This window comes from Amblyraja radiata, chromosome 46, assembly GCF_010909765.2.
Source record: "Amblyraja radiata isolate CabotCenter1 chromosome 46, sAmbRad1.1.pri, whole genome shotgun sequence".
Lineage (NCBI taxonomy): Eukaryota > Metazoa > Chordata > Chondrichthyes > Rajiformes > Rajidae > Amblyraja > Amblyraja radiata.
Window position 1 is genome coordinate 760889 of NC_046001.1, and position 16612 is coordinate 777500.

The 16612-nt window shown below is 49.3% G+C and overlaps 1 protein-coding gene across 4 annotated transcripts in view; it reads left to right on the forward strand.

The window, feature by feature from the left end:
* The window catches only part of itga7 (integrin subunit alpha 7), a 129181-nt gene that overhangs the window by 94292 nt on the left and 18277 nt on the right, over positions 1-16612 (forward strand). For all 4 annotated transcript variants that reach the window (XM_033015652.1, XM_033015651.1, XM_033015653.1 and 1 more), the window contains 8 exons: positions 251-312; positions 2998-3173; positions 3758-3907; positions 6044-6153; positions 8418-8601; positions 11951-12034; positions 13295-13374; positions 15358-15435. In XM_033015652.1, the coding sequence (XP_032871543.1) occupies positions 251-312; positions 2998-3173; positions 3758-3907; positions 6044-6153; positions 8418-8601; positions 11951-12034; positions 13295-13374; positions 15358-15435 (924 nt within the window). The remainder of the gene's footprint in view (positions 1-250; positions 313-2997; positions 3174-3757; positions 3908-6043; positions 6154-8417; positions 8602-11950; positions 12035-13294; positions 13375-15357; positions 15436-16612) is intronic.

Sequence of the window (16612 nt, forward strand, 5' to 3'; positions counted from 1 at the left end):
TCTGCTCCCCTAGAATGTCACCTGCAAAACATCTGAGGCTGAGCATCGCAGGTCTGAAATGAAGCAATGCTACTAGCTGCAGTGCGCTTCACCAGTCAAAGTGCGGCCTGCTGATTCGCTGCTGGATTAGGACATGCCTGTTGCCGTCGAATCTTAGGAAGTGAGGGCAGGTTAGGAATCCACAGTGTTAACGATGATATGTCCCTGCTTGTTTATGTTCTAATTGACAATGTTTTTTTCTGTCCCACAGTATTGATGTCAGGGCCTGCTTCCTTTATAATTCGAAGCCTGAATCCTACAACCCCAGGATTGGTAAGTTCATAGGTACACAAAATTGCTGGGGAAACTCAGCGGGTGCAAGTTCATGTAGTGTTTCAAACAAAATGGGGTAATGGGGATTTCATGAAGCATTAACTTGTGTGGATATCCACGTGCCAAATGGTGAACAGGCAAAGGGCTGAGCAGGTGCCCAGTACCAGGGGTGCGGAACCTTGAAGGTTTGCCATTGAGAAAAATGTTGTTGAGCTCAATCATTTCTCGACACCTCTCTGGGCATTGCAGCAGCGAGTGTTACAGGGAAGGAAAGAACATGGCCATGTAGAAATCAGTAGCGTCTCATAAAATGTTCAAAGGTTCTGTACAGGGTGCAGATTCCTATGAAGTGCTGTAATGGTTGTTCAGTTGGCAAAGGCAGCAGCAATTCTTTGTGCATGGCAAAACTCTTGCGAACAGCAATAAGTTAAACGGCTGTTTGATCTATTTTGTGTGAAGGACAGACTATGGCCAAGGAGCTGGCGCTAAAGAAAGGTCTTTGGCTTATCATCTCTTTTCTAGTAACGCAGCACACTTTCTGAGCAGACTATGTGTCTCTGTGATGTCTTTATTACTTGTTATATTCCGATTATATGTTATTCCGATTACTATGTAAGGTGTCCTTGAGATGTCTGAAAGGCGCCCATTAAATAAAATGTATTATTATTATTATTATTATGTATTCTGTCGAGTGGCTTTGAGCTGACATCATTCTGACTCCACGGCAAGTCTGCTGGCAACTGGGCCGAGCCTGCACTTGCCGAGGAACCGTGCGTTGCCGGCGGCATTACCAGGTCCCGCTGACAGCCGATGGGGCAGTTGTGAAGTGGCGGAAAGGAACTCAAAACTTTGCCTGCCATTTGCTCACCCCTGCTAGGGCTATCAGGCTGCAGGGTCTCTCTGAGGAGCACTGCTTTACGGTGGTGTGGCACGGTGGCCAGGCTTTGCCATCTACTCCGGGCACAGCTGGCAGTGTCGAGCAGTTACATCCCGCAGGACAGAATCCTGCATCCTCGTGGAGCTGGTCTGGTGGAGTAACCACGAGGATATTGTAACTGTGCATTGCACCCCTTCTGCTTCATGGAAGCTTGCCTTTGGGACTCTGCCGCTTGGCATCTTACCAGGCAGCCTCGTGGGAAATGGGTCACCCCTTCCAGAGGGCAGTGCCCTCCTTCATAATGCCAGCAACTGCATTCAGTGAGTAGTGTGTGGGGGAACAACATGCCATTGTACACCTGAGTGTGGCGTTCAATCTGTGCTTTCCCTGAGTTATTCCCTAAGTCTTCCTCCTGCAGCCTCTCACCTCTCAAAGCACGCGCCAAAACGTGCGCCAAAGTTACATGACGTTTTGCAGGCAAAGGCAGGCGCCATTCCGCGCAAAGCAAGATCCCACGAAAGTGGTGGCAAGGTGCATTTTTGCCGCCCTGTGCTGAAGAGGGAACGAGACCTCCCCGTTCTTAGCTGCGCAATTAGCGTGGAATTTTTAGCATCCATTTTAGCGGCTTTGGTGTTTGTACCGACAAGCCTCTTGCATAGAGGTGAGAGCGCCAAGCGGGCAGATTTTCCTTAATGGCAAGAATTGATTCAAGATGGCGCTAAAGGTAACGTTTCTGCCGTTCCCTGCCTGGAACGCGAGTGGGAAGGTGGTTGGCAAAATCATATCCAATCCCTTCCCCAACCAGGCTTGATTGAGGGAGCAATAAGTTAAACGGCTGTTTGATCTATTTTGTGTGAAGGACAGACTATGGCCAAGGAGCTGGCGCTAAAGAAAGGTCTTTGGCTTATCATCTCTTTTCTAGTGTAGGAAGCAACTGCAGATGCTGGTTTACACTGAAGAGTGATACAAAATGCGTGAATAACTCAGCGGGTCAGGCAGCATCTGTGGAGAACATGGATAGGTGACGTTTCACAGAGTGCTGGAGTAACTCAGCGGGTCAGGCAGCATCTGTGGAGAACATGGATAGGTGACGTTTCACAGAGTGCTGGAGTAACTCAGCGGGTCAGGCAGCATCTGTGGAGAACATGGATAGGTGACGTTTCACAGAGTGCTGGAGTAACTCAGTGGGTCAGGCAGCATCTGTGGAGAACATGGATAGGTGACGTTTCACAGAGTGCTGGAGTAACTCAGCGGGTCAGGCAGCATCTGTGGAGAACATGGATAGGTGACGTTTCACAGAGTGCTGGAGTAACTCAGCGGGTCAGGCAGCATCTGTGGAGAACATGGATAGGTGACGTTTCACAGAGTGCTGGAGTAACTCAGCGGGTCAGGCAGCATCTGTGGAGAACATGGATCGGTGACGTTTCGGGCCTGGAGACTCTCAGTCTGAAGAAGGGTCTCGATCGGAAACGTCACCTATTCCTTTTGACCCACTGAGATACTCCGGCATTTTGCATCTATCTTTGGATTACCCTTGATTCATTGTAGGTTATCTTTTATTTGCAAACAACTTTTGATGCCTTGTTGTTTTAATAAATAGTTCAATTTTGTTAAAAATTGCACTTATTAAATAAACATACTTAGCTTGGGCGTTGAAGGAGTGTGAGCATTACCCATGGTTTCGGTGAAGGGTGCCTCTGGTGAAGCCGATCCAGAGGTGACCGATGGACACGTGTCCAGTGGTGTATTGTCGTCGCAGTCGTCGAGGTACGTACGTTGAACCGTGTGCTTGCCTTTGTTGCTTGCAGTTCTCGGCTTCGCAATTGAGGCCGACTCGCCGGAGGTCGAAGGTCAGACGAGGAGGCCCCCCCGCGTGACCTTTCTGAAGAGGAGTCCTAGCGACGCGGAGAACCAATACACCGGTGAAGTGGTCCTCAGGAGGCAGTCGCTGCGCAACTGTGTCAACGTCACCATGAAGCTGCGGGTAAGGAGGAAAGCTGGAGGTGGCACTGGCCAGGTGGCATAATAATAATAATAATGGATGGGATTTATATATATAGCGCCTTTCTAATACTCAAGGCGCTTTACATCGCATTATTCATTCACTCCTCAGTCACACTCGGTGGTGGTAAGCTACTTCTGTAGCCACAGCTGCCCTGGGGCAGACTGACGGAAGCGTGGCTGCCAATCTGCGCCTACGGCCCCTCCGACCACCACCAATCACTCACACACATTCACACACAGGCAAAGGTGGGTGAAGTGTCTTGCCCAAGGACACAACGACAGTATGCACTCCAAGCGGGATTCGAACCGGCTACCTTCCGGTTGCCAGCCGAACACTTAGCCCATTGTGCCATCCGTCGTCCCATAGTGGTATGCTCGGGGGCATGAACACAGTGGGTGGTATAGGCGTGGGAGAGGGGTGCCAGGGTATGGGTACAGTGGGTGTACGGGCATGGCAAAGGAGTACTGGGGTACAGGGCGTGGGGGAGGAGTACTGCACTGACTGCAGGCATGGATAGGCATTGGAAGAGGGAAGCTGCTGATTACTATTGCTTGGGTTCACAGGAGAACATCAGAGACAAGTTGCGACACATCCCAGTCACGTTGACGTACTTGATCAAGGATGCCAAACGCACGAGGAAGCAGGCGGACAGGCAGCTGGCATACTTGATGCCTGTCTTAAATGCTGATGTTTCTCGCACATTGCGGGAAGAGGTGGGTGCGCCTGTACCTTCTGCACTGGAACTGCACAAGGCTGCCTGTGGGATTTCAGAATGTAAATGCAGTGGGTTGACTCGGATTTATTCATGAGGACAATGTGATGGCAGAGTCCCGGATGGAATCTCAAGACTTTCTCGAATCCCACCTCACGATGGGGGAGTTCAAATTATTAATGAAATAAATTTATAAATATCAATAACAAATTTATACATTTGTATTTTCGGGTGACACGGTGGAGTTGCTGCCTCTGTGCCAGAAACCCAGGTTCCATCCCGCCTACGGGTGCTGTATGTGCGGAGTTTGTGCGTTCTCCCCGTGACCTGCGTGGGTTTTCTCCGGGTGCTCCGGTTTCCTCCCACACTCCAAAGACGTACAGGTTTGTAGGTTAATTGGCTTTGGTAAGATTGTAATTTGTCCCCAGTGTGTGTAGGATAGTGTTAGTGTACGGGGGCGATCGCTGGTCGGCATGGACTCGGTGGGCCGAAGGGCCTGTTCCCGTGCTGTATCTCTAAACTAAACTAAACTAAACTAAACTCCAGTGATGATTATTGTGAAAATACCAGATCCGTGATCGATGGTCGGCATGGACTCGGTGGGCCGAAGGGCCCGTTTCCTTGTTGCAACTCTAAACTGTTGTCTGCTTCACCAAAGTCCTTCTGAGGAGCAAACCCGCCACCCACATCTGGTCTGGCCTGTGTTCATTTCTAAATGCTCTTTGAAATACCCCAGCAAGCCACTTCCTTCAGGGGCAATTTGAAGTTGATTAAAAACTGCGCGCCATCTGTGTCCCAAATCTTATAGAAACTTACAAAATTCTTAAGGGGTTGGACAGGCTAGATGCAGGAAGATTGCTCCCGATGTTGGGGAAGTCCAGGACAAGGGGTCACAGCTTAAGGATAAGGGGGAAATCCTTTAAAACCGAGATGAGAAGAACTTTTTCACACAGAGAGTGGTGAATCTCTGGAATTCTCTGCCACAGAAGGTAGTCGAGGCCAGTTCATTGGCTATATTTAAGAGGGAGTTAGATGTGGCCCTTGTGGCTAAGGGGATCAGAGGGTATGGAGAGAAGGCAGGTACGGGATACTGAGTTGGATGATCAGCCATGATCATATTGAATGGCGGTGCAGGCTCGAAGGGCCGAATGGCCTACTCCTGCACCTAATTTCTATGTTTCTATGTTTCTATGTTTCTATGTACATGGGCTAATGACCGGGCTATCCCTGCGGTCACTCACCACAAATAGTTTGAAGAGATCGATTTATTGATGTGTCGGAAGGAACTGCAGATGCTGGTTCAATCCGAAGATAGACACAAAAAGCTGGAGTAACTCAGCGGGACAGGCAGTATCTCTGGAGAGAAGGAATGGGTGGCGTTTCGGGTCGACCTGGAACGTCACCCATTCCTTCTCTCCGGAGATGCTGCCTGTCCCGCTGAGTTACTCCAGCTTTTTGTGTCTATCTTTGATTGATTGATGGACTGATACTTTATTATCACACGTGAGATGCCAAAGTGAAACTCTTTGGTTTGCGTACCATACACAGAGTATGCAAAGAGGCGCCAAGGTCCTCGACTGGCCTCCGGCACCCATATCCATGGGCAGAGTTGGTGACTGCCTTCAGTGAACTGCACGGGTCTTTTCTGGTGCGTTTCTTGCTGTGGTTTCTACATTAAGCAAGAATGACTTGCGTTGCCACAGAACCTCTCATCAACTCGGAGGCCTTTAGAGCCAATTAAATATCCTGCAAGCATAGTTGTATTGAAATTGGGATATATGCAGGAACTAAGCATTGAGATATTCACAACAGCCTCCGACAAACGGCCTTGAGCTGTTGGCCTGCTGTTCTGTTTTACCGATCGGCCGGCTAGGGCTTGTAGAATTCTCCTGCTCCTCTCTCCAAGGGACCATGGTGTTTTTCGTGCCCACCTGAGATGGTAGAAAGGTTTGCCCATTCGTTCTAAAGGTGGCGAGAGTGTGGAGCCCCCTCAGTATTGCACTGGGATCTAAAGGCAGTCGAGTATCGGAGCCTCAAACCTACTGACCAAGACAGCCTTCAAGGCTGCCAGAGCCACCGCCTCAGACTTTAATGGTCACCAATCTAACTGTACTTTGCTCCTGTTGTGTTCTTGCAGGTGAATTTCCTGAGGGAAGGCTGTGGTCCTGATAAGATTTGTCAGAGCAACCTACAGTTGAAGTATAGATTTGGCACCCGGCTGAACGATGCCTTCCAGCCATTGCCACTGTAAGAACGGTTTCTTTCCTCAGATATTCTTATCTGTATCTGCAGCATTGTAAAGCTTTTGTTTAATTGGCATTCTTTATGTTGCTATCTCACTTACTTCCTCTCGCACTGTTCCGACTCATTTCGTGGGAAATTCCTGGACAAAGCCTCAGAGATTAAATGTGTAGGAAGGAACTGCAGATGCTGGTTTAAACCGAAGACAGACACATAATGCCAGGGTCTGTGAAAAGAAGAAATGGGTGACGTTTCGGGTCGAGACTCTTCTTCAGACTGAGAGTCAGGAGAAAGGGAAACGAGAGATATAGATGGTGATGTGGAGAGATATAGAACAAATGGATGAAAGATATGCAAAAAAGTAATGATGATAAAGGAAATAGGCCATTGTTAGCTGTTTGCTAGGTGTGAACAAGAAACTGGTGCGACTTGGGTGGGGGAGGGATGGAGAGAGAGGGAATGCAGGGGTTACTTGAAGTGGGAGACATCAATATTCATACCACTGGGCGAAATATGAGATGCTGTTCCTCCAATTTGCGCTGGGCCTCACTCTGACAATGGAGGAGGCCTAGGACAGAAAGGTCAGTGTGGGAATGGGAATTAACGTGTTTGGCAACCGGGAGGTCAGGTAGGTCCAGGCGTGCTGAGCGAAGGTGTTCAGCTAAACGATCGCCCAGTCTGCGTTTGGTCTCGCCGATGTATAAGAGTCCACATCTTGAACACCTGATACAGCAGATGAGGTTGGAGGAGGTACAAGTGAACATCTGCCCAACTTGATAGGACTGTCGGGGTCCCTGGACAGAGTCGAGGGAGGAGGTATAGAGACAGGTGTTGCATCTCCTGCGGTTGCAGGGGAAGGTACCAGGGGAAGGGGTGGTTGGGGTGGGAAGGGACGAGTTAACCAGGGAGTTGCACAGGGAACGGTCTCTGCGGAAAGTGGGAAGGGGTGGAGATGGGAATATCTGTGGGATCCCGTTGGAAATAAACTCACCTCTTTCCCGATAGTCCTTTCATTTGGACGTTACCATTGAATGTATTTTCATTCACATGCATAGAGCTATTACTGGTGACATTTTAGAAATGTCCTTGAATAACCTGACTAATACCAAACTGATACTTCAGCGTCCAACAGGGGGAACTTCTACGAGAAGTTTGCCAGTATTGTGATCATAATTGTGTACTGATAAAATAACCTGGAGATCTGCACTGCTGGGTTTTTTCCCCAGCAGGTTTCAGATTTAGTGTAAACAATTTCCCCCTGATGTTTCACAAAAGTCCCCAAATGTGCAGAAAAGTGTAAAGGCACCAATACTGACATCAGCCAGCAGAGGGGAGCATTATATGTTAGGCATAAAATACTCTTAATGAGTTTAAGAAGGAACTGCAGATGCTGGAAAATGGAAGGTAGACAAAAATGCTGGAGAAACTCAGCGGGTGCAGCAGCATCTGTGGAGCGAAGGAAATGGGCAACGTTTTGGGCCGAAACCCTTGGGTTTCGGCCCGAAACGTTGCCTATTTCCCAAGGGATTTGGCCCGAAACGTTGCCTATTTCCTTCAGGGTTTCGACCCGAAACGTTGCCTATTTCCTTCAGGGTTTCGACCCGAAACGTTGCCTATTTCCTTCAGGGTTTCGGCCCGAAACGTTGCCTATTTCCTTCAGGGTTTCGTCCCGAAACGTTGCCTATTTCCTTCAGGGTTTCGGCCCGGTATAGGGACAGGTGTCACATGTCGCGCAGTTATTAGGGGGTATTGGCAACAGGGAGATGTTGGACAGACTTGGATTGTTTTCTCTGGAACGATAGAGGCTGAGGGGAGACCCAATAGAAGCATGTAAGATTTTCAGTGGATAGATAGGGTAGACACCTGGAAGCTTTTTTCCAGGGTTAAAATGTCGAACACCACAGGGCATAGATTTAAAGTGGGAGGGACAAAGCTTAATGTATGGAGGGTGGTGCGTGCCAGGGGGCTGCTGGAGAGAGATACGATACTGATGTCTAAGCGACTTTTCGATAGGCTAATGGATGTATGGTGGGATATGGATCACAAGCATGCAGACATGAGTTGGTCTTGGAATCATTGCTCGGCACAGACGTTGTGGGCCGAAGGGCCTGTCACTGTACTCTTCTATGTTCCATCTTTCTTTCTGCACCATAATGCTGATAATTCTCAATATTGTGAAGGAGTAGGTGGCAGACAAGACTGCAACTGGGTGTAATCTTGCCTGAAGGGCAGTGGGTTGAGTTATTTATCATGTGCCATCTTTATTGCAGAGATGAACAAGGAAGGCAAGTGTTCTCTTTCAGTGACCAGAATGACATTGCATTGGAGATCACCGTCACCAACTTCCCGACTGACCCCAGGAACCCAAGTAAAGATGGAGACGACGCACACGAGGCCGTTCTCACGGCAAACTTCCCCGACACACTCTCCTACTCTGCTTTCCGATCATCTCAGGTACCAGTTCCCCACTTGAGTAACTCAGCGGGTCAGGCAGCATCTGTGGAGAACATGGATAGGTGACGTTTCACAGAGTGCTGGAGTAACTCAGCGGGTCAGGCAGCATCTGTGGAGAACATGGATAGGTGACGTTTCACAGAGTGCTGGAGTAACTCAGCGGGTCAGGCAGCATCTGTGGAGAACATGGATAGGTGACGTTTCACAGAGTGCTGGAGTAACTCAGCGGGTCAGGCAGCATCTATGGAGCTAAGGAAATAGGCAACGTTTCGGGCCAAAACCCGTAAGGGTTTCGGCCCGAAACATTGCCTATTTCCAGAAGGATTTCGGCCCGAAACGTTGCCTATTTCCTTAGCTCCATAGATGCTGCTGCACCATAACTCAGTGGGTCAGGCAGCATCTGTGGAGAACATGGATAGGTGACGTTTCACAGAGTGCTGGAGTAACTCAGCGGGTCAGGCAGCATCTGTGGAGAACATGGATAGGTGACGTTTCACAGAGTGCTGGAGTAACTCAGCGGGTCAGGCAGTGTCTATGGAGAACATAGATAGGTGACGTTTCACAGAGTGCTGGAGTAACTCAGCGGGTCAGGCAGCATCTGTGGAGAACATGGATAGGTGACGTTTCACAGAGTGCTGGAGTAACTCAGCGGGTCAGGCAGCATCTGTGGAGAACATGGATAGGTGACGTTTCACAGAGTGCTGGAGTAACTCAGCGGGTCAGGCAGCATCTGTGGAGAACATGGATAGGTGACGTTTCACAGAGTGCTGGAGTAACTCAGCGGGTCAGGCAGCATCTGTGGAGAACATGGATAGGTGACGTTTCACACAGTGCTGGAGTAACTCAGCGGGTCAGGCAGCATCTGTGGAGAACATAGATAGGTGACGTTTCGGGTCAGGACCTTTCTTCAGATAGGTGGATACAGGTGAGTGGGAGGCTTGATTGGCAGATGAGTGGAAAAGGCTGGAGACAAAAGGATGCCAGACAGGGAGAGAAGAAGAGTGGAATGTAAAGCCAGGGGGAGGGGTGAAGATGGAAGGGGACAGGGCTGTGGGAAGGGGGAGCGAGATAGTGGAAGAAGTGGGATGTTTGGCGAACCTCTGAAGTGACTGGGGTGTGGGTGGGCCGGGTGTCAGGCACACACGGTGGCCCAGCGGTAGAGTTGCTACCTTACAGCACTCCCAGCGTCAGAGTACCGGGTTCAATCCCAACTACGGGCGCTGTCTGGGTGGAGTTTGCACGTTCTCCCCGTGACCCGCGTGGGTTTTTCCCCCGAGATCTTCGGTTTCCTCCCACACTCCAAAGACGTGCAGGTTTGTAGGTTAATTAATAATAATAATAATAATAATAATAATATATCTTTTATTGTCATTGCACGTCAGTGCAACGAGATTTAGTGTGCAGCTCCACTGATGTACAAGAGAGGTAAATAAATACAATACATAAATAAACAAGCTGAATTGATTGACGTGACCATCTGAGGGAGACTGTCCAAAGGGGGTGGGTGGGGGGGCACTCATTAGGGCCGGATCAGAGCCGCTATAGCTCTTGGGATGAAGCTGTTCCTGAGTCTGGAGGTTCGGGCGTAGAAGGCCTTGTAACGTCTGCCGGAGGGAAGTAGTTGAAACAGACCGTGGCAGGGGTGTGATGAGTCCTTATGGATGCTGAGGGCCTTCCTGAGGCACCGCGTGTGGTAGATGCCCTCCTTGGCTTGGTATGAGTGTAAATTGTCCCTCGTGTGTGTAGGATAGTGTTAGTGTGCGGGGATCGCTGGTCGGTGCAGACTCGGTGGGCTGTTTCTGCACTGTATCTCCAAGCAAAACTAAATTAAAATGCCTGTGTTGCCACGTCCATTTCACCTACGTACCGTTATGTTTGAAAAATAATTTGCTCCTGAATGACCTTTCTGTATATTAATGGTGTCCGGAGTTGCACTATTACAAGGATAGTGTACGAAAGTGGTATGGATGCCTTTAAGATGGATCAAGACAAGTAAATTGAAATAGTTTCTCCGCATCTCTCTCTTGCAAATACTTTCTTAAAGATCCCTTTACTGGGGAAAAGAACCCCAGCCATTCCTAATAGCTACAACCTCTCAGTTCTGGCATGATTTTCTGCCAGGATACTGGGCCTATAATGGGCCTCAGATGTCCCAACATCGAGCCAAGCCACCGCACAGCCCAAGAAGCATTCTCTTCACTTAACTGTTTCGCACATTCTATTCATGTGTTTAACACAATATCTGAGTGAAACTCTCCACTGGAGAGGAAATTAGAGAGTTACTTAGTCTTCTCAAAAGGATTGACCCCACCTGACCCCTTTATCTCCTGACCCCAGTGTCCTGATTACTGACCACCTTTCACCTTGGCTTAGACTTCCGCGCTCTTTCAAAGGAAGAAAGGCCACAAGCAGTACTGAACGCAGCAAATGGTGCAGTGGGTAGAGCTGCTGCCTCACAGCGCCGGTCCCTGGTTCGTTCCTGACTACGGGTGCTGTCTGTGCGTGTGGAGTCTGCATGTTCTCCCTGTGACCGCGTGGGCTTTCTCCGGGTGCTCTGGCTTCCTCCCACATTGCCATTTGTAAGTTAATTGGCCCTCTGTAAATTGCCCCTAAGGATGAGAAAGTGGGATAACTTAGAACTAGTGTGATGGTCGGCATGGACTCGGTGGGCCGAAGGGCCTGTAACCATGCTGTATCAGTAATCTAAAACTAATCTAAACTCAATAGAAACAGATGGATAAATCAGATGTATTTTGGAACAAGGCAAATGATTGAGGTCAGTTGTAAAGGACGACAGATGGCACAATGGGCTAAGTGTTCGGCTGGCAACCGGAAGGTAGCCGGTTCGAATCCCGCTTGGAGTGCATACTGTCGTTGTGTCCTTGGGCAAGACACTTCACCCACCTTTGCCTGTGTGTGAATGTGTGTGAGTGATTGGTGGTGGTCGGAAGGGCCGTAGGCGCAGATTGGCAGCCACGCTTCCGTCAGTCTGCCCCAGGGCAGCTGTGGCTACAGAAGTAGCTTACCACCACCGAGTGTGACTGAGGAGTGAATGAATAATGCGATGTAAAGCGCCTTGAGTATTAGAAAGGCGCTATATAAATCCCATCCATTATAAATTGCCCCTGGTGTGTAAGATGCAATAGTGAGATAACATGGAACTATTGAACAGGCAATCAATGGTTGACGTACTCACCTGTTTCCATGCTGTGTCTCGAAACTAAACTAAATGTAGCAAGAGCTATAGACCAGTGGTCTTGTCACTTCTAGTTGCTCTGCACCATAGGCAAGTGCATGATCTAAGCTCACAACACAAAAGAGTTAACACATTTCCTCCCTCTCTTTCCAGGACAAGAATCTGGACTGCGTGGCAAATACCAACGGTTCTCAGGCTGAATGTGAGATGGGAAACCCCATGAAGCGAAATGCTGAGGTATGTGCTTCTCCCCGGCAGTCGATGTTGCCAGAACTCCAGGGTGTGAGCTACAGGGAGAGGTTGAGCAGGCTGGGACTCTACTCCTTGAAGTTCAGGAGGATGAGGCCTGTGGTCCCGACACTCTTGGTCTCCACTGTGGACTCCATGTGTAGTCTAGCGATGGAAAGATGTACCGGGTTCTGTCACACACGATGTTTCAGAGTAGCTCCGGTCCTGTGTTATGTTTGGGATTGACTTCCCTGCCGTCGTTTCCTCTTGGATCGGTTGTAATTCGGATCAGTCACGTGAAAGCGTGGGACAGATCAAGCATCACTGAGGTCAGCGGGGACAAGTTGGGGCGAAGGGCCTATTTCTATGCTGTACATCTCTGTGAGACATTGAAAGCTCAACTAAACTCAACACCAGTCCTGTTACAGTATATCCCCTGGTGCCCTGCGACTGTTCTTCCATTGAAGAGACTTAAGATGTTTAATGACATTAAAAGGTGCTATATAAATGCAAGCAGATTCAAGAGACACTCCTACCGCTGGTGGAACAGCCCAGAAGCAGTGGCCGGCTCAGCACTCAGGAAGGGCAAATCTGGAATAACCCCCCGGGAAAAACATCTGAAATCAGGGCACCATTGATAGAAACATAGAAACATAGAAAATAGGTGCAGGAGTAGGCCATTCGGCCCTTCGAGCCTGCACCGCCATTCAATATGATCATGGCTGATCATCCAACTCAGTATCCTGTACCTGCCTTCTCTCCATACCGCCTGATCCCTTTAGCCACAAGGGCCACATCTAACTCCCTCTTAAATATAGCCAATGAACCGGCCTCAACTACCTTCTGTGGCAGAGAATTCCACAGATTCACCACTCTCTGTGTGTGAAAAAAAAATGTTTTTCTCATCTCGGCCCTAAAAGTTTTCCCCCTTATCCTTAAACTGTGACCCCTTGTTCTGGACTTCCCCAACATCGGGAACAATCTTCCTGCATCTAGCCTGCCCAACCCCTTAAGAATTTTGTAAGTTTCTATAAGATCCCCCCTCAATTTTCTATTGTTTTTGTTGGGTAAAAGAATATCGAGGCACTGGATTGATGAAGAGACAGATGCCAGGACTGATTAAATGGCTAAGAGGCTTGATGGGCTGATTGGCTTCCTCCAGGTCCATTATGGTCTCTGATGTGACCCTGGGTGCAGTGTATGATGGGGAGGTGTAGAGGTAAATATCACTATTTCAGGATACACTGATGTTATATTCTTTCTCTCCAGGTCACCTTTTACCTGATCTTAAGCATAGCTCCGATCACCATCGAAACCACCACCTTGCCAATTATTCTTCAGCTGACAACGTGAGTGTTGTTTAGGTTCCTGAAGTGGGACAATATCGACCACGTGATGTGATTTTATATATTTTTGCGGAAAGTATGTCCAATCTTTCTCCCTGGTTGCTTTGGTGACCTTCGATTATATGGGTGAGGGCTGCAAGGAATGCAGCGGTAGAGTTGCTGCTTCACAGTGCCGGAGACCCGGGTTCCATCCTGACTATGGGTGCTGTCTGTACGGAGTTTGTACGTTCTCTCCATGACCCGCGTGGGTTTTCTCCGGGGGCTCCAGTATGACGTATGAGTTTGTAGGTTAGTAGTAGGCCCCCCTCGTCATGACTGACCATGGGTGATGCAAGCCTGGGCGATCGATGTCATGTGGAGGACAGGCTGTTGCCCATGCAGCACGTCCCCTCCTCTCCACGTCGCTGATCGATCCAAAGGAACAGCAGGGTCGTTACAGTTTGGCACCAGCGCCGTCGCAGGAGCTGCCAGAGCGAGGTTGTAGACAACGACAAACTGCCTTAGGGGCTCCGACTCTGGATTTTCTTGAGGTTTACTCCTGGAGCCTTTTCTATGACTGGATACGGCCACAAGGCAGTGGAGGATTTAAATCGGAGTTTTCCCTCTCCTAGATGGACTGCCTTCCCAGGCTGACGAGCCCCATCTGCCCGAGACTCGTGGGGGCGGGAGCGTCCACCTTCCCGTGCAGGTTGCTGAGTTACTCCAGCACCTTGCATAGATACATAGATACATAGAAAATAGGTGCAGTAGGCCATTCGGCCCTTCGAGCCTGCACCGCCATTCAATATGATCATGGCTGATCATCCAACTCAGTATCCCGTACCTGCCTTCTCTCCATACCCCCTGATCCCTTTAGCCACAAGGGCCACATCTAACTCCCTCTTAAATATAGCCAATGAACTGGCCTCAACTACCCTCTGTGGCAGAGAGTTCCAGAGATTCACCACTCTCTGTGTGAAAAAGTTTCTTCTCATTTCGGTCCTAAAGGATTTCCCCCTTATCCTTAAGCTGTGACCCCTTGTCCTGGACTTCCCCAACATCTGGAACAATCTTCCTGCATCTAGCCTGTCCAACCCCATAAGAATTTTGTGCGTTTCTATAAGATCCCCTCTCAATCTCCTAAATTCTAGCGAGTATAAGCCAAGTCTATCCAGTCTTTCTTCATATGAAAGTCCTGACATCCCAGGAATCAGTCTGGTGAACCTTCTCTGTACTCCCTCTATGGCTATAATGTCCTTCCTCAGATTAGGAGACCAAAACTGTACGCAATACTCCAGGTGTGGTCTCACCAAGATCCTGTACAACTGCAGTAGAACCTCCCTGCTCCTATACTCAAATCCTTTTGCTATGAAAGCTAACATACCATTCGCTTTCTTCACTGCCTGCTGCAACTGCATGCCCATTTTCAATGACTGGTGTACCATGACACCCAGGTCTTGCTGCATCTCCCCTTTTCCTAATCGGCCACCATTTAGATAATAGTCCCATTGCGTCCCATTGTGTCAACCAGCATCTGCAGTTCCTTTTATTGAACGAGAGTGAGCCTGTCGACCGGACTGACGAGTACTAGAGGCTGCAGTACTACAGGTTGCTCAGCAGTGGGCGGTGTTGCTCTTGATGCCTCACTCCCTACTTGCACAAGGGCGCCACCTGCTGCCCTTCTATCCACTCTGCCGCAGGACCTAACTATTCCAGCCACAAAGTGCTGGAGTAACTCAGCGGGACAGGCAGCATCTCTGGAGAGAGGGAATGGGTGACGGTTCGGGTCGAGACCCTTCTTCACCCATTCCTTCTCACCAGAGATGCAGCCTGTCCCGCCGAGTTACTCCAGCACCTTGTGTCTAAACCGGCATCTGCAGTTCCTTCCAACACATCCAGTATATGGCTTATTTTGAATGTTTTGGTAAAATAGGGATGAATTTAATTGTGATTTATCAAGGTTATTGGGATGAGGGTTCTGAAATGCTTCTTTGCTTCTTTTTGCAGCATTAGTGAACAGAGTGATCTGAGCCCCATCACAGCCATTGCACACGTCATGATCCTTCTGCCCCTCACCCTCTCCGGGTAAGTGTCTCATTTCAAACAACACCTTTCGCGGGCTGTCTTGATCGGTTTGGACGCATTGGGCCGAAGAGCCTGTTTCCACACTGCATGATGCTATGACTCTAAAGGATGCTATAGACAAGGAACTCATCCTTTCTCATTGGATCCCAACCTCCCTTCCATCGACTCCATTTACAGCTCACGCTGCCTTGGCAAGGCCAACGGTGGAAACACACACCTCCAGATTCAGGGACAGTTTCTTCCCAGCTGTTATCAGGCAACTGAACCGTCCTCTCACCAACCAGTGAGCCATCCTGGACTCCTATCTACCACATTGGAGACCCTCGGACTATCTTTGATCGGACTTTACTGGCTTTAACTTGCACTAATTACAATTGACTTATCATGTACACTGTAAATGGCACGAATGTAATCATATATTTTTCTGCTGACTGGATAGCACACAACAAAAGCTTTTCACTGTACCTCAGCACACGTGACCCTTCTGTGAGACACCAGTCACTGCCCGTTCAGACTTCCTGAGTTACAAGTCTTGCCTTTCCTCACATCCGGCATTAACTGTTTCAAGTGTTCAGGACCCCTCAGTCATCAATGAGAGGAAGCAGCCCTTCCCTCCCTCAGCCTGATTTATCATTTGTACCAATTGTCAGTGTGAGGTGCCAACTGCTAGCCTCTTCCATTGTCTTCTGATGTTCCTCTTCCTTTAGCGCGGCACGGTGGCGATGCGGGTAGAGCTGCTGCCTCACAGCGCCAGAGAGCCGGCATCGATCCTGACCTCGGCGGCTGTCTGTGTGGAGTTTGCACGTTCTCCCCGTGTCCCTGTGGGCTTCCTCCGGGTGCTCTGGGTTTCTCCCACATCCCAAAGATGTGCGGGTTTGTAGGTTAATCGGCCCTCAGTAAATTGCCCCCCTAGTGTGTAGGGAGTGGACGCGAAAGTGGGATAACATGGACCTGGTGTGTATGAACAGGTGATCAATGGTCGGCACGGACTCGGTGGGCCGAAGGGCCTGTTTCCATGCTGTATCATAGAAACATAGAACATAGAAATTAGGTGCAGGAGTAGGCCATTCGGCCTTTCGAGCCTGCACCACCATTCAATATGATCACGGCTGATCATCCAACTCAGTATCCTGTACCTGCCTTCTCTCCATACCCCCTGATCCCTTTAGCCACAAGG